Source organism: Alosa pseudoharengus, unplaced genomic scaffold (genome assembly GCF_046254945.1).
Source record: "Alosa pseudoharengus isolate Yale_2024_CS ecotype anadromous, Long Island Sound unplaced genomic scaffold, YU_APseudo_1.1 YU_APseudo_1.1_scf_21, whole genome shotgun sequence".
NCBI lineage: Eukaryota > Metazoa > Chordata > Actinopteri > Clupeiformes > Clupeidae > Alosa > Alosa pseudoharengus.
The window spans coordinates 24,130,238-24,153,719 of record NW_027468674.1 but is presented as its reverse complement, the minus strand read 5'-3'; the positions used below and the strand labels follow the sequence as shown (position 1 = coordinate 24,153,719).

Here is a 23,482-nt window from a genome sequence, read left to right as displayed (position 1 = left end):
ATCTACTGGCAGTTGATGGAGGGGGTTTAGGGCAGTTGATTATTGTGGGAACAGCATCGTCTGTAAGACGCTTTCTTTTTTGCTGTAAAATACATTATCAACATTGTGCTATTCTTTTTCTTGTGGGTAGACCGCAGAATGTGGCTATGTATGCAGGTGTTAAATTGTGGGATTTGTTGAAAATGTGAATTTCAAATAAAACCATATCATTCAAAGTTAGCCTCACACACTCCATACCCTCCTTTCCTCAGGTTTACTTGTTTGGATCGGATGGACAAGTCGGCACTCCTTATATTAACAAGCTACCTCTTCTACTAGTTCAATAATATGGTATCTGAAAGAGAAATGCCAGTGTTCATCATATTTTTAGCCTTATGTCAATGAAAAAATAAGTGGTGTAGGCCTATTGTATTTCCATTGTAATTTGCGTGGGTAGTAGGCCTAAAGATATGACCGTGTGGCGGCGCTGTGGGATACATCGATTGGCGCTACTTTATCAAACATCAGAGGTAAGGCTAATTGAGAAAGCAGACGTCTGGTTAGGTGTGCTAGTTAGCAACTTGTTAACCAGGGGCGCGTTTCCCATAACCATAGTTTCTAACTAAGTCAGCTACTTTGTTGGTTACAATGCAAACTATGGTTTTGGAAACGCACCCCTGGCTGTCCAGATTATTATGTGATATGACCTACTCGTTAAACAATAATATGCAATACTATTACAGTGGTTCTCAAATGGGGGTACGTGAGATTTTAAAATATACAAATAATTTGCAAAATATAGCCTACAATCATTTGCAATAAATTTAGTCATGGATTATTAAAATGTCAAATGTTTGAATTTTGTATGTGTTTATCAGTTCCAACGTTTAATAAATTAGACACTGATGGCACAGTGCTCTGTTATACGTCTTTTTTTTCTCAACTAAAAATGCTTTGCGCTGGTTAAGGGGTAGGCTACTTGGCTGAAAAAATATTTCACAGGGGGTACATCACTGAAAAAAGGTTGAGAAACCACTGCCCTAGTTTATGTGTATGGCCGTCTGCTATACAGCCTATTTGAACGCAATCCAGACATCAAAAACGATGCTGATATGACAGTACGTACATGTCTGCGTCCTTAGGGAGGGAGAAGACAGAAAGGTGTCTGTTTATGCACCCAAAGTTTAGGCATTTTCGCGATTGAGCGATCAACATCGAAGTGGTAAGCAACGGTAACTTATTCCAGAGAACCTTCGGCTACTTAGTAGATCGCGTGCCAGTGGGTTACAGAAACAGACAGACAAGTGGCAAACAAAGTCGTTTTTCTCCTTAACTGTTCATTTGAAAAACGCCATGTCGGTGTCAGAATGTAAGGAACACATGTGAATTACAGAAAATGCATTAAAATGTCCAATCTCGAACTGTATAATTAGGGGCTGGGGCATAATCCGAGAAAAAAATGATTTCTTCCATAGGGCCACAGTGTAAAGAATCTCTCGCTAGTCTCCTAAAAAGGCGTGGCGCTAGTAAACCCTACGTCATAAGGGAACAGGAAGAACCCTTCTGTGAATCGTCTCGCTTTATCAACCGTCTCTGGCTGAACAAAAGAAAATCAATACAAATATGCAAGGACCAATGGGAAGACTCTTCCAGTTTTGCTGTTGCCTATTGAATAGGATTTTATTTTCATTCCCAATTCCAAAAGTTTTGTCCTGTACATTTATGGGCAAGTTGAGTCCACTAAGCCGGGTTAACACCATTCAATTAAAAAAAACAACAAAAAAACTAATAATAATAAAAAAATAATTTCATGCTGTGAAATGTTTGTTTTATTCTTTGTGGAAACTGGGAGCAATTTTAGAACGATTATGATATGAACAATTAGATATGAAAATATGATATGAACGATTAGATATGAACAATTTTAGAATGCACTGAGAGTGGAGGCAGTCTGGGGACGCCATAAACAGAACCAACATTATTATTATTGTGGTTGATGTTATGTTATTGAACTTATATATTGGGGGTTTACAGGTCCCTGCATTTCTAGCAGCATCCTTGCAGGCGGTCCACATAAAAATGTAGCTTATTTAGGCTGTTTATAAATAGGTTACATAGTATCCCTTCTACCCATGCTTCTATCAAGGAGGAAAAAGCCCTTCAGTGAAAACTCTAGAAAATCTCCGACACTCATTTGCAGGCGTGTCTGCACGACCCTTCGGTCTGCAAGCGCCAACCCCATTCCCAGTTTGCATTGGGCGGGCGTATCGTTGGCCACGTCCCCGGGCCACGTCGCGCAGTACTCGCCATTTTTCACCCGGGCGTAGAATAGTACCGATAAAGCTGTCGGACAAGCACATCACTTACTGTCTGACTTTATCAACAAGTTTAGTCTGACAGCTGTAGTGTAGACACATCTTGTCTCGTTTACTGAGATAAGACCCACGACTGTTTTGCAGCAAAATGAACATTTTCAGACTCACCGGGGATCTCTCCCATTTAGCAGCTATCATCATCCTACTGCTTAAAATATGGAAAACCAGATCATGTGCCGGTAAGTCAGTGAGCTGTATCTATAATCTCCTAAATTAAGCATTAACCTTGAATATATTATGACTTGTCATGCAAGTGCACACAAACCACCTTAATGTTACATCGCAGAACTTGCATTAAGCTTTCATAGTCGGTGACATGTTAGCTGATTGGCTAATGTTAAGCTAGCTGAAGAATCCGCTGTGCCAGCGAGGCCTTGCACTCAGCTGACTAATAACCAGTGTTCTATTGCTAACTGGCTAGTGTTAGCCTCTCATTTAGTTGTCAGAATATATTGTCATAGGTCAATTTACCTGGCTAGGATATATTTTGAGTATCTATTTGGATGGACTTTCAGGTGTGGTCTGTTAAGTGCTAAAATGATGATCCTCTTAAATGCACAAAAGGAGAGAACCCCACCATACACAGCCCATCATAACATAAGTTAACGTTACCCTCTTGCTAGCTAACGTTAGCTATCTTAGCATAATGGATTTCAGTCTTGTTATATTAGGCCACCTCACGGTATAAGGCCATGGGATTTTTTGAAAACAGGGTTGCCAACATGTTCCAGTGTAGTTACACACACTGTGCCTTCATAACTTGCCCTCTAACGAGCTTCCCTTCACTAGTTAACGGTAGCTGAAGTTCGCAGTAATGTTGGTCCATATCCCAGACTTATGATTGAATTGAGTTTCATTAATTAAGTGAAAATCGTGCAAGTAAAACTGTTTTGGTTGTTTCGTGTGTCTTTTAGGCAAAATAAACGGTAAAACTTTCGGACCTTTTATTTTAATTCATTCATAAGCTATTAGATTCTAAGATTGCTTCTCCAGTCTGACCTCTGACGTGGCAGCCCTGTAGGAGAAGGCGGATATTAAACTTTTGCAAGGAAGTAAAGTAATGGAATGCATGTTACTATGTTAAATAGTGTTGTTGAGCTTTGCAACGCCATCCAATTGGTTTTGTTTAAATTCCGATTGTTAAGTCTCGCTTTACCTTTTGAACTCCTTAACGTATAGTCATGCACTTTGAGCAACCACGTCGGTCTCCAGGATGATAACACACTTCGGGGTCGATGTGATGCTGTTCCTCTGTTATCATTGTTCATGGCAAATGCAAAGTATCTTACCCATGTGTAACGTGAGCATGGTAGAATGAGTGATGTACGCTTGATCTCTGATGTATACATCCCAGACCAAGGGTTTTAAAAAAAATGTCTTTCTTTCTTTTGAATTGCAGAGAGAGTAACTTTAGTTTGACACCTGCGATTTTCTAAAGGGCATAGCCTGTATTAGGACACGTTTTGAGCCCTCCCCTACCTTACCAAGTCAAACTGTAGAACAAGCCCTGGGTGCAAATGGTATTCCTGGGACATCACAGCTCACAGTAGCTACACGTATGCAAGTTTTGCTCTTTGCCTTGCTTTGTGGTCTTATTAGGACACCAGAGGTTGAAGCTAGGTTTTGACTGATGCACAGCAAGCTGTAATACAAGCATTCCTCTGCAGCGGGGTAATCTAGGTGGCTGTTGGTTACACACATTTCTTACCACTGTCAAGCACAAGGCCCTCTGGATTTGATTACATCTGAGGTGTTAAAGATGAGTAAGTGTTGTGATAGCACTGTGACAGTTTTTTGTTGACTTTGTTTTTTAGTCCACCTACAGCTAACATCCCTATCTTTCAGGTATCTCCGGGAAAAGCCAGGTCTTGTTCGCACTGGTGTTCACCACTCGCTACCTAGACCTGCTCACCTCCTTCATCTCCCTCTACAACACCAGCATGAAGGTGAGCGACACAGGCCCAGCTCTCCAGCAAAGGTTTCCTTATGATCAAAACTTCCCCTCAGTTGGTTTCAATAAGGGCGTACTCACTGGGCACGGTTCACTTGTACCGTGCCGGATTATGGTTCTCTCCCGTTCTTGGTCCGCACTCACACTGCATACTATCAAAACTGTACCCAGGCACGGTTGAGCTGCTGTGTTCTAGAATCTTTGCACAGGCGCGATCAGAAGCCCAACCATGCCGTGCCTGAGTCCACCTCCTCAAAAGGACCGGGGCACGGATTAGCGTACCGTGCCCGGGTACGGTAACGAGCGATCATACTGATCAAACGAATTGGACTTTGGGGGTCAAACGTACTCGGTTACCGTAGGGATGACATAGTGTGAGTACGCTTTAACAGACCTGGCAAAATGGAATTCCTATTATGAATTGCTGGTTGCTCCCCCTGATTTCATTGTTGTGTTTATTACACTACATCTTCTCCAGTAGCTTTGTATCCATCTGATGGAGAGGTCCAGGTGTCTTTTTGAGTTGTTACTTGAAACTGAACGAATAAAAGTAGTGTATCAATCTCAGATACTGAGTGAGTTGAATGAGTCTGGAAGCCAAGCCCTTTATGCTATTGACCCAGCTTTTATTTGTCAAAAGATATTTGCTTTTGTGTTCACACCTCTAAATCCAGTTGGGATGCACACACCGTTAAAGCCGGCATGGAAAGTTAAAGGATTCTGTGTGCTATGTACTGCAACTCTTAGCCCTTTTTTATTGTTATTATTATTACAGATTCATGTGTTTTGTCATAGATAGTACCTCCATAGACATTGATGCCTGGATATGTGTTTTGATTGACTGTACAATATGTGTCGTTATCCCAGGTCATCTACATTGGCTGCGCGTATGCCACGGTGTACCTCATCTACTCCAAGTTCAAAGCCACCTATGATGGCAACCACGACACCTTCAGAGTGGAGTTCCTGGTGGTCCCCGTTGGTGGCCTGGCATTCCTGGTGAACCATGACTTCGCTCCCCTGGAGGTAAATGCCTGCTCTATCCAGCTATTACAGACTGTGCTATTCTTTTCTTTAGCTAGCTACACGTGAAGGCACAGTTATTTTGCTCACACAATTCCTAGTTCCAATGCAGAACAATAAAATGTCAAGTTCAGTTTTGTTTGATCATATTACACTTGAAAAGTCTCAACGGTGTGAAGGTGTGCAGTTGCTCTTGTTTTTCCAGTTCAATGACCAGGGCTATTGGTATAATAGTGGTAAAAGTACATACCAGGAATATCAGGGTTACAAAGCATTGCATATATTGAGCATCCATCCGTTGTGCCAGTCTTTGCCAGTTAACTTTAGGGTTAGTACACTGAAGGCGTCTCCGCATGAACTTCCTGGGTTAGTCTGTTATAGTGTGTTTGTGTGGGCATTCAGACTTTAATTGGTGTCAATCGGTGAAAAGCTTAATCTTATCATCTACGATATGGCATGATTCATCTTACCTTTGATGCACATTTGCACACTGTATTGTTCTGAATGTAGACCACAGTAAGAGTTTCCCATCTTCTTTATGAAGATGTACCTTCAGAGGATTCCCTTTGTTAGGCTGTGTAATACAGAGTATATGAGACAAGTGATGTTTACAAATACTAGTATCAGCCTCAATGGAGAGCATTTAATATTAGTACCTGTTGGCTGTTGTCCATGTTTTATTTGCATATGAACTGCATGGTACCCTGATTTCATATTGGTTATTTACTTAACCGACCTTCCTCTTGTCTGTGAATTACTCCTGCTTACTGCCTTTAACTCCACCATTGGCATGCACTAGCAGTTGGCAAGAGGCAGGTCTCTGTAATAGTCTATCTGCATTATCAGACCCAGGCTTGAAGTATAAACTTCAGTTTCACTGCTGAAGTGTTATTTTTACTTGAAACACTCTGATAGAGCAACAAGATTGTAAATCTATGAAAGCCTGTCTTCTTTTTTATTGGTTTGGATACTGGATCTTGTCAACAGTGACGTCGATATCTTGATTAGAGTAGGCATGAATCTATGCTTATAATAAGTATGTTTTTAAATGTAGAATTTTTTATCATGAAGTAGAGTTTTTCCTGTAGGGAAATTATTGCGTCTCTTGTTTTTTTTTTCTTGGTGTTTCACCTGGTTTAGGGGTGAACACCACACAGATGTAATTAGACCATCTCAAGAGGCTTATCCGACTCCTAGGCCCTCACAACTAATGGATAACATTATTGCACAATGGGCTAGTTTCCCAGACAAGGATTAAGTCTAAATTTGGCTTACAATGAAGAGTCTCCATTCAGACTCCTTCTCGCTCAGGGCTAGGCTTAATTGGCTTTTGGTGAATTCATCAGATAGCTCTCACTCAATTTGAACCTAATTGAGAGTTCTTATTTCATGGCTTATTTAAAGAATAAACATCAGCAGATTCTGGCAGGCTCTCAACCGCATAATATTTCCTCTGCTGATAAATGTATGACTTTGATCTAGACTCTAGGATTTGGAGAAAATGTTCCATAGGAAGTTTCACAGAGTGAAGCTCTCCCTCTAGTTCCACTCTAAAAGCTATTGCACGAAATTGTTGAAAAAACAACCTTGCCTTGTATCAATCAGCGTTAACATAAGGACAGCTTGGAGTTGTTACTTGAAACTGAACGAATAAAAGTAGTGTATCAATCTCAGATACTGAATGAATGTTAAATGAGTCTGGAAGCCAAGCCCTTTATGCTATTGACCCAGCTTTTATTTGTCAAAAGATATTTGCTTTTGTGTTCACACCTCTAAATCCAGTTGGGATGCACACACCGTTAAAGCCGGCATGGAAAGTTAAAGGATTCTGGAACAGCCGTGGAAACCCTTTATCGGTCGATCACTAGTCTAAATCTCCTCTGTCTCTTCCAGATCCTGTGGACCTTCTCCATCTACCTGGAGTCCGTGGCTATCCTGCCCCAGCTCTTCATGATCAGCAAGACGGGTGAGGCAGAGACCATTACCACCCACTACCTGTTCTTCCTGGGCCTCTACCGCGCCCTCTATCTCATGAATTGGATTTGGCGCTTCTACTTCGAGGGCTTCTTTGACATGATCGCCATCGTTGCCGGCGTTGTGCAGACCATCCTTTATTGCGACTTCTTCTACTTATACGTCACGAAAGGTGAGCTCCATGTGGTTTCGACCTCTTTTGGAATATTTAAGTGCTGTGTACTTTATGATGTTGATTGTTTTGGAAGTGGGGTAGTTAGTGATGCGCCTGACCCGACAAAATATGTGCATTGACCCGAACCCGAACCAGACTCGACCCACAAATTCCTAATTTTAATGATAAGAAATGTGCTTGCATCAATATCATGTAGCCATGATAATGTTACCTTATTTTACAAGACATTCATGTAGGCTAACAAATAAATAGAAATGCTTTTTAGCCTAATTCATGGGACAATCCAATGCAGTCAGTGTAGCCTTGTATCAGGCTAGGCTATGTTAAACTGCAATTACAATGGGAAACATCATTCCTCTCTCTCTCTCTCTCTCTCACTCTCTCTCTCTCTCTCTCTCTCACTCTCTCTCTCTCTCTCTCTCTCTCTCTCTCTCTCTCTCTCGCACTCGCACACTGAAACATAGGCGTGCGTGTGCATACTCAAACACATGCCTTAACATTTCGTACCTCAGCTCTCTACAGTGAACTTGCACAAAGTAGCATGCCAATATTACTGTTCTTGCAGACCATCAGATAAGTTTTGATGGTGTAACCTGTCCTGAACAAGAGGTAGGCTACCAAAAACACTCATTCGTTTTACAAAAAAAATGCATTCGTAAATTAATAAGAAGACCGGGATGATTTTGACTGTACAATATTAGGCTATGCTATAGATTAATTAAAATAAACTTAATTAGCCCAAAGGCTAGTATAAATGTCTGTGTAGTAATCTGCGTGGAAATAACTCATACAACTTCTTTTTTTTATCCAAGAGTGAGCTAAGCAGCAGGGATGTTGCCAGATAATCGTGGTTAGACCATAAGATTAGGTCATAAGCCGGCCTGTGCATTACTAGTGGTAGTAGTATAGAAATATTGTATGTATAATATAGTAAATACGTGGAAAAAGTCCTTCCAACAGTGACTTTGACTGCTTGCTTCCTGTTAACCTAAAAAGGTTTTGCTTTGCAGCCATAACCTTTTAATACATGTGCCTCGTCCTCTCTTGTGCTTCTTTTAGTACTGAAAGGAAAGAAACTGAGCCTGCCAGCGTAAGTGCCAAACCCAACACCTCAGCAGAATCGCGAGGTGGGCATAGGACATCGCTGCCACCGCGCCCAGTGTAAGATGCCTGAGACGGAGTTCGAACAACAGCAACAGCAACAACAACAAGAAAACGAGGGATCCTCCACTCTTTCTTCTGTCGTCTTCTGATCCAACATATCAGCAGCTCCAGAACAAAGCCGAGGCCATCCTGTGGCTTCAACCAACTCCACTTTTGTCCCTCACCCCCCCACCCCTGGTCCCTTGCAAGCCTTCGGATTCCAGTTTTACGCATCTTGCCTTAACCTTTTTATTATTCTGTATAAAGGAAAAAAACAAAACAAAAGTGTTTTTTCTACATAAAAGGTGTTCTCTCCGCAATTTGACACACATCAATGTTTAAAACCGACAAAAAGCAAACAAAAAACTCTAAAACGCCTTGAAATTGGCATCAATACTCAAGGGGACTTGTTCTTATGGTGAACATTGACTATGTTTGTAAGAGGATTTGCAATCAAAAAATAAATGTGCATTGTTTCCTGTGATACGGGAAATATCTGTCGGACTGTATGCTCCCCCTTTCCATAACCCATGGCGGTTATTGAGTGGCTGTTTTTCTTATTACACCGTTGTCATCCCCTGTACATTCCTTCCCTAAAGAATGCCAGTTATGGATGGTTCAAGTGCCATGCTCCTGTTTTTTTTTTTTTCTTCATCATGAACAGACCATTCATTCTCTGTTAATGTTGTGCTACATCATAGAAGTGAATACCACTACCCCAAAATCCGACAGTGTGGTTTAACCATGCACCATTGAATTCTGCATCAGGTCCATGTAGTTTCATGATGTCAAACAGGTATTGAAACACTGCCTTATCTTCATTGCTGTAAATGGCTTTGATCATGCAACTGGCAAATATTGTTTTTGTTCATTCTTTTTTTTAACACCACCCAATGCTTTATCAGTAAAATGGCCCATATCAACAATACATTTTAGATGGGTCTTTCATTTCAAAGTAGTTTTGCCAACAGTAAAACAAGCTGATGGAATTCAGTAACATTTAAGATTATGATGGTAATATAAGAAATTATTTTTCCAACTTCAATTTATTTGAATATAGAAATGCCATATTTTCTCTGAAATAAACAGCAATGCCCAGAAAAATGTAAACACGATGTGCATATTGATGAGCTCATGAAAGCTTTGCTTTCTTGACTTTAACAAGTTTGATTTATTATGGGCATTGTTGCACATTCTTCCAACAATCCTCTCATCTTTTTATTTTCACACCCCAACCATTCCTATTTTCTTTCTTTTTTTAATTTTTTTTTTTAATTGAGCTTTTGCATGTGACCATCTTGAATAAAAATTTTACGGGAAACACTGATTTGGTGGCATTGAATTACTCTATATAACCTTATATTTGGAGACATGTACATTTTTGCTTGTTTTCAAATAACTGGCAGGCGCTCAATGCTGTGAGAATGGGATGCAAAAGATCAGGGGGAACGACTGTGCAAGCCATTAAAGTCTGACGGAACTCTGAGTAAGTGCACACAACCAGAAAGAAAACAGTCGTGATGTCAGACGGTCCAAGTCAGCAAGATCATATTTAAACATAGTCCTCCCGGACTGAAAATTTGCCAGATTCGTTCCGTGACCGCTACATAGATTATAACATGTCTTAAACTCGGGATGATCAAGCGTAGACCGCAGACTGACAACAATGAAATGCCTGACAGCTGACAGGCTGCCACATCGATTTAGCTAGCGGCGGGCTAACGAAACCTAACAAAACAGCTAACTAGCTAGCTGGCAGCCTTCTGTGTTGTGTGATGTAGCTGTGCAAATTCGCAGAAATCTAGTGTTTAACATGTAAAGCGTTATAATCTTCACTTTAGTTGTAGGATTGATGTTCGTCAGGACAATCTATTCAAATGAATGTAACGAATTCGCTAGATAGCATGTTATAGAACGTCAGCTTTGCGAGGTAACGTTAGCCATAGCTAGTTAAATACATTAGCAGGACATTGGCAAGGGACCATATCCCTATTTGGATGGGTGGTGGCTAGATTTCGCAATACTCCTTACTATCATTTGGAGCATTTGACAGAAACGTTGTCAACATGCCTGGAATGGTTGTGTTTGGTCGGCGATGGGGTATTGCCAGTGATGACCTTGTTTTCCCTGGAGCTTTTGAGTTATTCGTCCGAACAATATGGTAAGTTTAAAGCCCACATAGTTCATTTCTGTCAACATGTTAGCCTGACAAGAAACACGCTTCTTCCCTGACTGTCATTGTTATCCACCCTGTGGATATAATGTTGCAAAGATACGTTGGTTATAAGTTGATGCTACTGACATGTATCAGCGGAAGTGATTATCAGCCACTATTTCTGAGTCTTCTAGACAACTTCTGTGTTATTTATTATTCCAGTTATTAAATACCACTATGCATAATACCACTTTTTATTTCAGGTGGATTGGCACGTTCGTTTTGTACACCATCCATAAGGGACACTTTGATTGTGGGGGAGGCACAGTCCTTCATAGTTACCTCGTTGTTCTGCTTGTGCTCCTTGCTGTCATCATCTTTTCACTCTGTGCGATTGTTTATGTCAGCGCACGAGGTAGGCAGTAGCACCACTTGTTATCTAGTAGCTAGTATAGTTACTTTGCTTAATGAAATGGTGCTAATTGCTATGCATTTTGTTCGTTTCCCTCATCCTTCGTAAGGCACCATAATGAATCCTGGTCCTCGTCGCTCCATGCCAGCCTTGGTGTATTTTCGGGCCGTTTTGTACATCCCCGAGTTCATCTGGGCTTGTCTCGGAGCTGTCTGGGTGAATGATGACAGTGGAGGATGCGACCCTGCCGCTGTTGGAGCTGTCATTGGTGCAGTTATTTCGAGGTATGTGCAGGAGAACCTTTTCGCCATTGCTGTGTTCCCATAACAAAAATATTCATTTACATTTGATGCAGGAGAACATTTTTGCCATTGCTGTGTTCCCATAACAAAAATATTCATTTACATTTGATGTCAAGTAGTTCTTTGATCTCGGCTGACGTCAACATGTTGGAAAGGATTACTGAGCAGATTACTGTTTATAGGGCCCTTTAAGGTCAAAGTTGATGCTGTACAGACAACTACAGACTCAATGCTCACACCCCCTTTAGCCTTCTTCTTTCGTGTTGCAACTGGCACTGAATTAGTCCTTAAAACTGAAGTTGTAGGGGAAGTATGTGTTGGCTAATGTATCCGTCCTGCCTGTTTCAATTCCTTCTCTTTTCCCCCACTTTTTCCATCTTTGTGTCTTGGCGCAGCTGGGTCATCATCTTCTTCACGGTGGTGGGTGTGCTGGTGGTGTTTGACCCGATGGGCGCACCGCGGCAGGCAGTGATGGCCGAGCCGCAGGGCTTGCGCGACCTGGAGAGCAGCGAGTCGTCCCAGTTCCTGTCACGAGCGCGCTCGCTGGCCGTGCGCGTGTGGGAGAGCCGCCTGCGCCTGCTCTGCTGCTGCCTGCCGCAGGACGACTCGCATCGCGCCGCCTTCAGCGGCATCGCCCAGCTCGTCAGCGGCTTCTTTTCGGTATGCGGCGCACCCGGTGGCCATTCCCTGGTGTCCAGTGCCACTTGTAACAGTTGTTGTTGCTTAACTGCTTAAAGCACAGCTAATTTAAGATGCTGAGTTGATAAATAGGGTTTAGAATAGTAATAATGTTATGAATTGCTGCCCTAGTATGCTGATGGATTTACTTATAAAAAGAGGGTAGGATTTAGTGTATATTTCTTTCTATTTCTATAGTATGAAAAAAAATGTATGTCTTGACATAACTGAGCTTTAAAGCAACTGTCTAGAGATAATGTGACCTGTTTTCGTAAAGTGAAGACAGTTTTTATACACACATTCGCAAAGAAATAATACACTAGGTGAATTGAAGTGAATGGAATGGGAAAAAAAGTAATAGAATGAATCTTCCTGAAGAACAGGATCCTGTTACTGTGATAAACCTGACTCTTGTCTACATGAGGTGTAAAAAATACCTAGCGGTGTATTCTAGAAGCCCAACCTGTGGTCTGTCATGGCTGTGATGCTTGTGAATGTGTGTGCAGGACACAGACCTGGTGCCCAGTGACATCGCTGCTGGCCTGGCCCTGCTGCATCAGGAGCAGGATAAGATGGAGCAGTGCAGGGACCCTGACGATGTGCTGGCCCACAGCCCCTCCTCCCCAATAGTGAGTATATTCACATAGTATCCAAAATCACACTCTTAAAACAAAATTGTGTTGTCCCTATCGGGACAGAGAGATGTGTTAAAAAAAAAAACATCGCAAGTGGTGTTATTTTTAACACATATTGTGTATTAAATAAAAAAGGAAACAACACAAACTGATGAAATTAATCAAATAGTTGTTTGATTTATAAAATGTCAGAAAAAAGGGGGGGGGGGGGGGGGGGGGTGCCCAAGCTGCCAGTGTTTGTGTGAGATGGGTGCTGGCCATGCAGGGCAGCTCAGGGCAACCAAACTGATATGATGGTGTGTTTACAGACAACATTTCTGTGATTGGATTTTCTGTGATTTGTGAGATCACTGACCCAATTAAGACCGCCTGCGAGAGAAGGCCATCAGCAACCCTATGAGACCGCATGTGTGTGTTCTGCCCATAAAAGTCACAAAATGCTCTCTCTCTCTCTCTCTCTCTCTCTCTCTCTCTCTCTCCCTCTCCCTCTCTCTTTTTCTCTCTCTCTCTCTCTCTCTCTCAGAGGGAAGATCTGGAGGTGGAGCTGGAGAGAGCCACCCACTGCATGTTGTTTGCGGTAGCGGCGTATGGATGGCCCATGTATGTCTACTCCAACCCACTCACTGGCGTCTGCAAACTCAGTGGTGACTGGTAAGAGAGCCAGGGCATCAAGCAGCTATTAAAAGTAGAGCACCCCCTGTTTTATGCCATATTATAGTTAAATACTATTTATGCAGCAAAGCAGAAGCACACTCACTTTGGATTACACTGTTAAGGCTTTACTAACTGATTTTGCCTCTCTTTTTGTCTTTCTCCGTGACCTTCACTCCGTTTCACTCTGTCTCTGTCTTGACAGATGCACTATATTTGAGTAAAAGTGAGCTGTTATTGAACAAAGACAAACCTATACTGTATAGTCTTAATCTGTGTGCATTGTTACTAGCGTTTATTGTCATGTATTGTTCTGTCAGAAGAAACAGGGTTCTAGTAGGCAGCCCGCTTACACAGGATTAGGTAACAGTGCTTCCTGCGCGGTTCTGCTGAGTAAGGATGAGTTGGTGTTGTGTTTCAGCTGTCGGAGCCGTAGCAGTCAGTATGACATTGTGGGGGGCGACAGCCTTGGCTGCCACTTCACCTCCATCCTCCAGACCACGGGCCTGCAGTACCGAGACTTCATCCACATCAGCTTCCACAACCAGGTCACTCCAGTGCGCGCACACACACACACACACACACACACACACACACACACACACACACACACACACACACACACACACACACAGGCACAAGAAAAGACAATACCGCTATTCTGTCCACGGTATCAGTCTAGCCCTATCCCCTCATTGACCTGGCCACAACATGATCATTCCTGACTGCTCAGAGATATAACTGAATTTACGTGTGGAGAAGTTTGAAGCTCCTAGAAATCAAGCCATTGCGTTTTGTTAATTTGCCATAGCTTGTCATTGTAAAGAGGCATTGTTTTTAAAGAGAATGCTCTGTGCTGTTTTACAGATCTACGAGATCCCTTTCTTTGTTGCCCTTGATCATAAAAAGGAATCAGTTTTGGTGGCTGTGAGGGGAACCTTGTCACTAAAAGTAAGCTCTGCTCCTTTCCCTGTCAGTGTTGTAATGTACTTGTAGTGTACTTGTAATGGAATTGCCACTCCGTTTGATTATGCCCTTAAGTTTGACAAGTTGTTCTTCAGCATTATTACTAAAGATTTCTGTGTGCAGGACGTGTTAACGGATCTCTCAGCGGAATGTGAGAACCTGCCTATCGAGGGTGTGTCAGGGGCTAGCTATGCACACAAGGTATGTATCTCTAAAGCATGATGCACTTTACTTTTCCTTGTTGAGGTGCTGTTAGTGTGTGAATTTATAATGTTTATTTAACTCTATCCATCATTTAGGGAATTTCTCAGGCAGCCCACTACATTTATAAGAGGCTTGTCAACGATGGGATTCTGAGGCAGGCTTTCTCGATTGCACCTGTAAGAACTACAACCTTCATTTTTGTACAACCTTCATTTATAAATACAAACAATGCTGTCACAATATGTACTTGGCCGTGTGGTGTTTCTATTAAATGTCATTGTTTCTAATGAAATGTGTTGTAGTTAGTGTTGTCCATTTGCAGAGTGATATGTTAAGCAGAGATGTGGTTGAGTCATGATAACTCATGATTGCATGCCTCATCTCCCCGGTGTAGGAGTACAGGCTGGTCATCACCGGTCACAGCCTGGGCGCTGGCACTGCCGCCATCCTGGCCGTACTACTGCGCAACATGTATCCCACGCTGCAGTGCTACGCCTTCTCACCACCAGGGGGCCTCATGAGGTAACGTGTTGCATTAAGGGTCCGAAGAACACTGCCAAGAGAACTGAAAACGTTTCTAGATGATGAAACTAGGCCGATTAATATTTGAAACGCCGCTGTTTGAACTTATACTTTATTTGCAGCAGCTCTGCTACAAACTATAAAAATAATGTAAGCCTATGTTGTGTACTTTTAGTTCCTGCTCTGGCTGTTTGTTGTAGTACTATGCAGTATATATGATTATGTTTATGGGATTTGGCAGACGCTTTTGTCCAAAGAGACATACATTATAAAAACAATACAATAGTTAAAAATGAGCAGTGAACAATTTAACATGTTGGTAAGACTACATTAAGGAGAATAGCAATAAGGCAGCGGCAATGTGGAATCGCAAGAATAAGATTTTCTTTATGATGGTACAGTTGACGTTTGTCTTAATCAATCAACCACTGTTCTTTCACAGCAAAGCTCTGGCTGACTACTCTAAGGAGTTTGTGGTGTCTGTGGTGCTCGGGAAGGACCTCGTCCCTCGGTAAGGACCTATCTCAACAGCGTGCAGGGCACATCGGCAGGATGTAGAATGAGGACAGGGGGGACTCCAGTGGGAGAATGTGCCCAAGTGGGATTTAAATGGGAAAGGAAGCTAAATGCACTGAACAGAAGCTGCTATTCTTAACCGTGGGTGTAATGGAAGAGTTATTTTTAGCACTTTTCTATTATGTGGAGGTGAGGTAATGAGGGCTGTCCTCCGCAGGCTTACTCCTGTTATCTGCAGTGGTGATGTCTGTCTGTTGTGAACTGCATCCATCAGTGTGTCTCTCTTGTCTGTCATCTGATAGGTTAAGTTTACCCAACATGGAAGACTTGAAGAAGAGAATACTAAAAATGGTCTCTAATTGCAATAAACCCAAGGTAATTCAAATGTATGAAGTATATATCAACATAGATTTAGTTGTAGAAATATTTTTTATTTCATAGATCTCCAGAAATCTACTCTGCTTTTGTCATTTGGAAATGTTACATTACTTCACGTGTTCAAGTACTTTCCCTACACCTGGATGTCTCAGAAATTGTGCAACATTCCTGTGTCTCAGTATATTATGAAAGACCCATTTTTGTAACATGGCCCCTTTTGCGTACCTCCTACACGTTCCCTGCACTCCCTCTCCCTCTCAGTACCGCATCCTGCTGCACGGCTGCTGGTACGAGGTGTTTGGCGGCGAGCCCGACGACTTCCCCACGGAGCTAGAGAACCGCGAGGAGGAGCTCAGCGCGCCGCTGCTGGGGGAGGAGAGCCTGCTGGTGCGCAGCTCGGCCTCCTACCAGAGCCTGGCGTCGGACGACTCGCCCACGCACGCCACGCACCTGCCCCTCTACCTGCCGGGCCGCGTGCTGCACGTCACAGAGGAAGGGCCCACGCGCAGGTCAGCCGGAATGTGTACACACACACACACACACACACACACACACACACACGCGCAGGCATACGCACGCACACACACACACACACACACACACACACACACACACACACACACACACACACACACACACACGCACGCAGGCGCACGCACGCACACACACACGCATACACACGTACGCATACATGTGCACACTCTATGTACATTCATGTACGCACACACACCAACGAGCGTGTGCAGATGCAGAACCACATATGTGAAGTATTTTAATGTATATACACCCACACGTAAGTCATATTTTACAGTGCACTCATAGGTACATTAATACATAAAACATATATTGAATGATATTGAACATATATAGTCATGCACTTAAATTCATAAGAATAACTCCTATTACAAACAAAGTTAATGTGGTCTGTATAGATGCACATAGTTTAAGTACAACTAGTGCTCAACTTTTGGACGACCAAAAAAAGTGAAAGTGCCACTCTTGCTCATGCCGTGTGTCCCCCACACAGATCCTGCTTCTCCCAGGTGAGGTACCGGGCGGAGTGGTCCAACGAGATGGCCTTCCGCAGCGTCCTGATCAGCCCACGGATGCTGGCCGACCACATGCCGGACGTGGTGCTGCGGGCACTCCAGAGCCTGGGCAGCGAGCGGGCGTTCTTGCTCTGCCCTTCCTCCATGAGCAACAGCCACCTCAACGTCATCTGACATCCCAACTCCCCAGTTCCGCTCTGCCAAATCACCGCCTCAAACTTTTCAATTGGAGTTACATTCAGGACATGTTTGGGAGCTGTTCAATGCTGTATCTTTTTTTTTTTTATAGTGTATGTCTGTCGCGTGAATAATTTATTAATTTATTTATCCCATTTTTAGGGGGATCCCTTGGACATTCTTGTGTCAGTGATTGGAATTGTACAGTATTCAGAGAGCATTGCTGTTTTTGGCTATAAAGAAATTGTGTGTACATATATCATACATTTTTGACGTTTTGAGGAATGTTTAAAGAAAGGTGGAAAAGAAAATGTGTAAGCAAATAGAACACATCATCCATTGAGTTCCTGATTGTCTGTTTTGATCTTTGTCTGGGACTTTTGAAGAATCAGGGTGATTAGTGCCTATGCATAACTGTCAAAATCAAGTCACCAGGAATCCTGTGGTGATCTGAAGGAGCAATGTCAAGCCATTTCATACTTATTTTTCTCTCTGCAGTCAGTTAGAATGCCGTGGGAATGCATGTTATCAAAGCATTTATTTAGCATGAAAACATTGTAGCGCTTTCCAGGACAGCCCATAACCATGCCATTTGTGTATTAACTCATCCGTATTGTGCCCATTGCGGTGGATTTTTTGAAACCATTAAATACACTGTGAATACTGTATGAGTGTTGTATTTATACAAACCTTTAGTGTTCAACTGCACATCTTTAGAATGGCCAAGGGCCTTGAATAACATTGCTGTGGAAGCATCAACTGCCTGACCTTCACATGTGATGTGAAAAAGTAACAGGTGGTTGTGATTTTCAGCACTAGAAGGTGGGCAGAAGCATGTTATACACTGGTATTGTGGTGAGGTCATATTTTGACATGTGGTGGCTTACAGCTGAGAGAGGGAAGTCAATTGCAATTCTATAAAGAGGAAGATATCCTGTTTAATTCAGTTCCAGCTGTCTGCCATGCCTGCAAACAGGTGGCTTTCTGATTTACTTCTATTGGGCTGAAATCAAGGATGAATCAAGGATGTCTTTACTGAGGATCCTGTATCATTCATAATAGGTTAAGTAATTATATCAGAATGGTTATTAAAATTGGCTTCAGTCTTTTTGCAGGTCCCTTATTAAAAAGTATAAATAGTATAATATTGATACAGGTATATATATATTCCTGGACATGTATATATATTCTAGTTTCTATGAAACCTAAACTGAATGTATTTCTAAAACAATTCCTTAAGTGAACAAAACGCCACGTGATGATTTTTGATACATAATCGCGGATTACATTTCGCTCCGTTCGTTCCCTCCCATCCCGCTTTTAGAGCGTGACGTCACCATGTGACGGCTCATCAACAACTCTTATGTTGGGACTACTTCACTTGGAACAACTGGAGTTGCATTGGAAAGGAAATACTACTCTGTGTCAGGCAGCGGATCCTGCAGGACACAGACTTTGAGTGCTTAAACTTAGTGTTAATTTTTTAGTTATTTATATCCAAGTAGATGTACATAAGTTTTAACGTTTCGTGTCGAAGCTTTTCGCTCAGTAATCATAAGGTGGTTAAGTTAGCGGGCGAGCTAGCTAGCTATCTTAAGTAGCTAGCGCAGCAGCTAGCTATATTTTCATAGCTAGCTGGCAGAGTGAAGTGGAGATATGGAGTTGGACGACGGAGCCCTCTACCAGGATGACTCTGGCTCCTCGGCGATGATGTCCGAGCGGGTTTCTGGTCTGGCCAGTTCAATCTATCGAGAGTTCGAACGACTGATAGGAAAGTACGATGAGGACGTTGTGAAGGAACTAATGCCCCTCGTTGTCGCAGTCCTGGAAAACTTGGACGCGGTGTTCGCTGAGAACCAGGAGCACGAAGTCGAGCTGGAACTGCTGAAAGAAGACAACGAGCAACTTGTGACTCAGTACGAACGCGAGAAAGCTTTGAGAAAAGGCGTTGAAGAGGTGGGTTTGACAGTTTTAAAACTATTGATTTGGTAGACTGACATGAAGCCGTTAATAAGCCAGGCCACACACGTTCCACGTTTGCAGGCTTAACAGCTTTAAGTCATCTTGCAGAAGAAATGTGCTGTGGAGCCTCAGTCCGTTGCTAGTAAGTTAGCAGTAGCTGCATAAAAGACATTATAATAAGTTAACAGTGCAATGCATTGCTTACGTGTGTCCAATTGTTTACTCCACCCTTGATGTTGCAAGTTAACTTGGGTCTACTGATGCTGGTAACCTGTTGAGTGATGCACTTGCCAACAATGCATCTCCCACTATTTGTAATGCAAAGTATATTTGAGTGCTGATATCAGGGTCAATTCCAGAGAGTGATTAATCAATTAAGGTAATAAAGTAACTTATGATATTTTGCAGTCTGTCAGACCGCCCTGGCTTATGGTCTTTCTCACTTGGTGCGTAAAATGTAACGTAACGTTAGTTACTCCACAATAATGGGTTGTCTTGGCGTCTCATCCACTCAACCAAGTGTGAACTGTCAAATTTACTTATCTAAAATGCTCGCCAGAGACTATAACCGCACCACACATTTGTTTAATGTGGGTGTGATACAGATGGAAAATGCCGTTATTGCGCAAAAGAATCAACAGGTTGGTTACGCGCAATGATATTAGTGCCAAACGTATTTGAAGGCCAGCTTTGTTAAAAAATAAAATAAAAAAAAACGTTTCTTACTTACATTCTCTCAAATATAGTACATCCTTTGCCAACCGAATTATCTTGTAATTTATTGGTGAAACAACACCGAGGCACGGGATGCCTCTGGTGGCTCGCGGGCTAGTCATGTGCGAGTGTAAATGTTTCGTGGAACTTCAGGCTGCAAATTACTATTGACTGCAGTCACTGTGTTCATCCACAGCATTTTTCTGTTGACGGGTGTTGCCAGAATTGAAAACATCACCCTTTCCGTCTCCGATGCATCAGGCATATTATTAACGTATCACCAGTTGTCATATTGACCAGATTTGATGGTTTCTTTATAACAGTTGTGTACGTTTTTAAATGACTGGTCATTAAGAAGTACAGTATAGGGACATTGTGCCAAAGCTATATTCATTGTTTCCAGTTGTCTGTCATGTCTGGGCGCCATAAGATCTGAAACGTCAGTTTATGTGCCAAACAACCTCAGTGCCCAATGACTTTTCACCATCAAGAGCATGGTGTAAAAGGATGTCTTTTAAAACAGTTGTTAGTTTTTAAACAGACACGTAGTCTAGTCTGCTCTTCCTGTGTCTGTAAAGATAATATTACTGAACAATAATACTCACTAACAGCACTGAGTCTGAGGTCGGAGTGACCTTTTCTAGTCTTAAAATACAGATAATGTATAGGCTACTACTACTAAATTACACATTTGAAAGCAGACAGTAGTATTGTTAGAGTAGGTTTCTCCGGCGATATCAGACGGACACATATCAGTCCGTAATCTATAGGCCTTAAGAAATCTGCTCTCCATGACCCATCTTTAATTATCAGGTTATTGCCAGACAGAGCTGACTTCACTGTTTAGTCTGGTAAAGTGTTGGCAATCTAGCACCATGCTCAGCGAACAACAATGCAGCCGTAAATGCTCAGTAGGCCTAATTAGGATGTCACACATAATTTCATTTGACATGTATTACTTACTGACAAGTGAGCATCACACCTTGTGCAATCTCTGGAGTCATCAAGGTTATTTGGTCTCTCCCAATGAAGAAAACCTTATCGACATTTTCAGTGAAGTAATAGCACTCGAGCCTTAGCCTTATTTCCCCTTATTTTGTGTAAGGGGTTTTACAGTACCACTCATGACCGTTTCAGAATGCTTGAGTTTAGTAGAATGCTCCTCTCCCTGTCAAGGGAGAATATTGGGGCCAGTCAAGTGCAGCTGTGTTGCTGCAGACTCCAGTTCCCCACTGTTCCTCTCGACAGACTGAAGTGGATCACATTCAACCCCCGAAAATGCTCCAAACCACAAGAAGTAGGACCAGATGACAGACTACTGTTGTGGAGACTTTGACCATCTGGGATGTGAATTGCCCGAGAGCACTGTACTGTAATTCTCATATAAAGAGAACTACACTTGCTGACAGCGAGCCGACCTTGATGAACCACAGTTCAACTTCACTTTTTCTGTGGATTGTCTGTTAAAAGCATCCAAATACTAGAATAGACTGTGAACGCTAGTAGTCGTGTGAAAGGGGTTTCCCCGTGTCTTTGCTTAATGCCTTCCTATCGAAATCAAACTCTTTTTTACACTGGCAACTCATTTTTACAAGTCGAGTTCTTCTCACAGTAATGGAATAGTTTTCCCAGGCCTGAGAGCCTCCTGTGGTATTATGCTCCATCGCCACTGCCAGGTTTCCTTCACATCACACACTCAGCCAGAGACTATTTCAGGGCTGGCAGCCGGGACTGCAAGAGTGGGACCAATATTTGCTTGTTCGCTGTCTGCTGGGGTGCCTATCCATGGCTCATTGGGTAGGCCATCGCTGGACCAGAGAGTTTCGTATTTAATCTGGGGAAAAATTACCACTAAAGTGATTCCTCTTTTGTAGCATCTATTCTTTCACGCTACCCCCCCCCCCCCCATACTTTATTTAATTAACTAATTTGTTGGATGCATATGCTGCTATGTGTAGGCCTACTTTTTTGTTAACTGTTCACCAGTGCCAGCATTTTGGGATCAGTTACCCATAAATAGTTTTATAGGCCTAACTGCTGTTCCTAGCAGTTGGGATAGAAAGAAAAAAAGAGACATCTGCCACGCACACTCTCTTCTTTCTTTCTTTCTTTCTTTCTTTCTTTCTTTTTTTCTTTCTTTCTTTCTTTATCCTAATGGAACAGTTAGCAAGGCCCCCACCTCTCACTGTACAGTCACTTTGTTCATCTGTCAGATAACATTCTCTGCCAGGCAAAAAAAAAAAAAAAACGTAACAAGCAGCCATTCACTAAAGCCCAGTCTAGTCTGGAAGTGTGTCTGTGACTGAATCCGTGTGGAGAGGATCATTCACCGCAGCACAGGTGGGAGGCCTCACCTTGCTGAGTGACCGGCTGAGAGGCGAGACCTATTCAAGGCGCCTGCTGCTTGGACTGGTTTAGCTGCACAGGACCAGCTGCCTTGACCCATGACCCGTGGCACACCTACGAGGCCGTCCGTTTCAGCTCATCCCTAATAATGATAAAAGCTCAATTGAACGTTTATTTCATACTTAACATTAGGTAGCCTGGCAAACGTGATGTGCCTGTGTCAATGTGTCAATTTCCCTTCTGCTTCCTAGGTACAGTTGCCATTTAGGGTCAAACAGTATGTTTTAGCAAATTTGGCCCAAATAAACATAGGACTGATGAGCTCATTGGGGGAAAGGAAAAACTCCGTAGGCCCAAACATCACTCTACAGCACAGTATTGGGGCTGTTTTCTTGCATGCTGAATACAGTGGCACTGTTTTTGTAAACCAGTTATTTTGTTTTGGTATTATTGACCTCCTTATTTATTAACTTTTTACATCTGTGTAATGAATAGAAATAATAAACCACCTTTGCAGGAATGTGCACTTTTGGATAAGCATGAGCCATTCAATTGTTGGGAATGCTGAACTGAACCCGTTGTTGCCTTTCGAGCATGCATCCAGGCAAATTTATTTACCAGCATAGTTTTACCAGCACATTTCAGTATCACACCATCCCTACTCGTGCATCAGTGAAAGTGGTGTCCTTGGCGAAGAGAGGTGTTATGTGGGCACACCCAGCCGTTGTGATTTCTATGAGGCTGCCCCATTGGCGGGTCCTTGTTTGTGTATGGTTTGGCACGTTGTGTAGCTCACCTGCTTCTACAGGTGAAGACTGATGTAGGTGTGGCTTGGCAGAATGGATTATAACGTTCACGTCCTGCGGGTGTGTTCTGCACACCTTTTGTAATGTTTTAAATGCTAAGTGAGCATGTTTAAGAGAAGATGTGTATAAAATGGTTTGAAGTATTCAACTCCCGCCATGAAAAAAAAAAAAAAAAAAAACAGACAGGCTTAGGAAAGCAAACAGAGACTTTCAACATTGTTCAGTGAACTCTGAAATAAACAGACATTTTGCAGGTCTTTTGCTAATGGTTAGTGCCATGTGACTCTCGCTGTGGTTTTAATTTTGTGTCTTGTGTGATTCTCTTCAGCCTGAGATACAACATGCCCAGGGGTTGTCATGACCGTTGGTATGTGTGGCAGTTGTTTGTG

At 42.5% G+C, this 23,482-nt stretch overlaps 3 protein-coding genes across 3 annotated transcripts in view; all 3 read left to right on the top strand.

Moving 5' to 3' along the window:
- Positions 1–2,240: 2,240 nt before the first annotated feature.
- On the top strand, positions 2,241–9,947 carry kdelr2b (KDEL endoplasmic reticulum protein retention receptor 2b). The gene is made up of 5 exons (XM_076298237.1): positions 2,241–2,533; positions 4,200–4,300; positions 5,173–5,331; positions 7,222–7,474; positions 8,537–9,947. Exons 1-5 carry the CDS (start codon positions 2,443–2,445, stop codon positions 8,569–8,571), a joined length of 639 nt encoding a protein of 212 aa, XP_076154352.1. The 5' UTR covers positions 2,241–2,442; the 3' UTR covers positions 8,572–9,947.
- A 176-nt stretch (positions 9,948–10,123) lies between these two features.
- Positions 10,124–17,931, top strand: daglb (diacylglycerol lipase, beta). Its single transcript, XM_076298236.1, has 15 exons — positions 10,124–10,781; positions 11,039–11,190; positions 11,297–11,471; positions 11,885–12,149; positions 12,674–12,796; positions 13,326–13,453; positions 13,875–14,001; positions 14,321–14,404; positions 14,543–14,620; positions 14,719–14,799; positions 15,018–15,145; positions 15,588–15,656; positions 15,964–16,036; positions 16,301–16,548; positions 17,067–17,931. Exons 1-15 carry the CDS (start codon positions 10,687–10,689, stop codon positions 17,260–17,262), a joined length of 2,022 nt encoding a protein of 673 aa, XP_076154351.1. The 5' UTR covers positions 10,124–10,686; the 3' UTR covers positions 17,263–17,931.
- A 720-nt stretch (positions 17,932–18,651) lies between these two features.
- Positions 18,652–23,482, top strand: part of spag9b (sperm associated antigen 9b) — an 81,822-nt gene continuing 76,991 nt past the window's right edge. Inside the window, exon 1 of the mRNA XM_076298235.1 lies at positions 18,652–19,221. Coding sequence (XP_076154350.1) covers positions 18,922–19,221 — 300 coding nt within the window. The 5' untranslated portion in view covers positions 18,652–18,921. The remainder of the gene's footprint in view (positions 19,222–23,482) is intronic.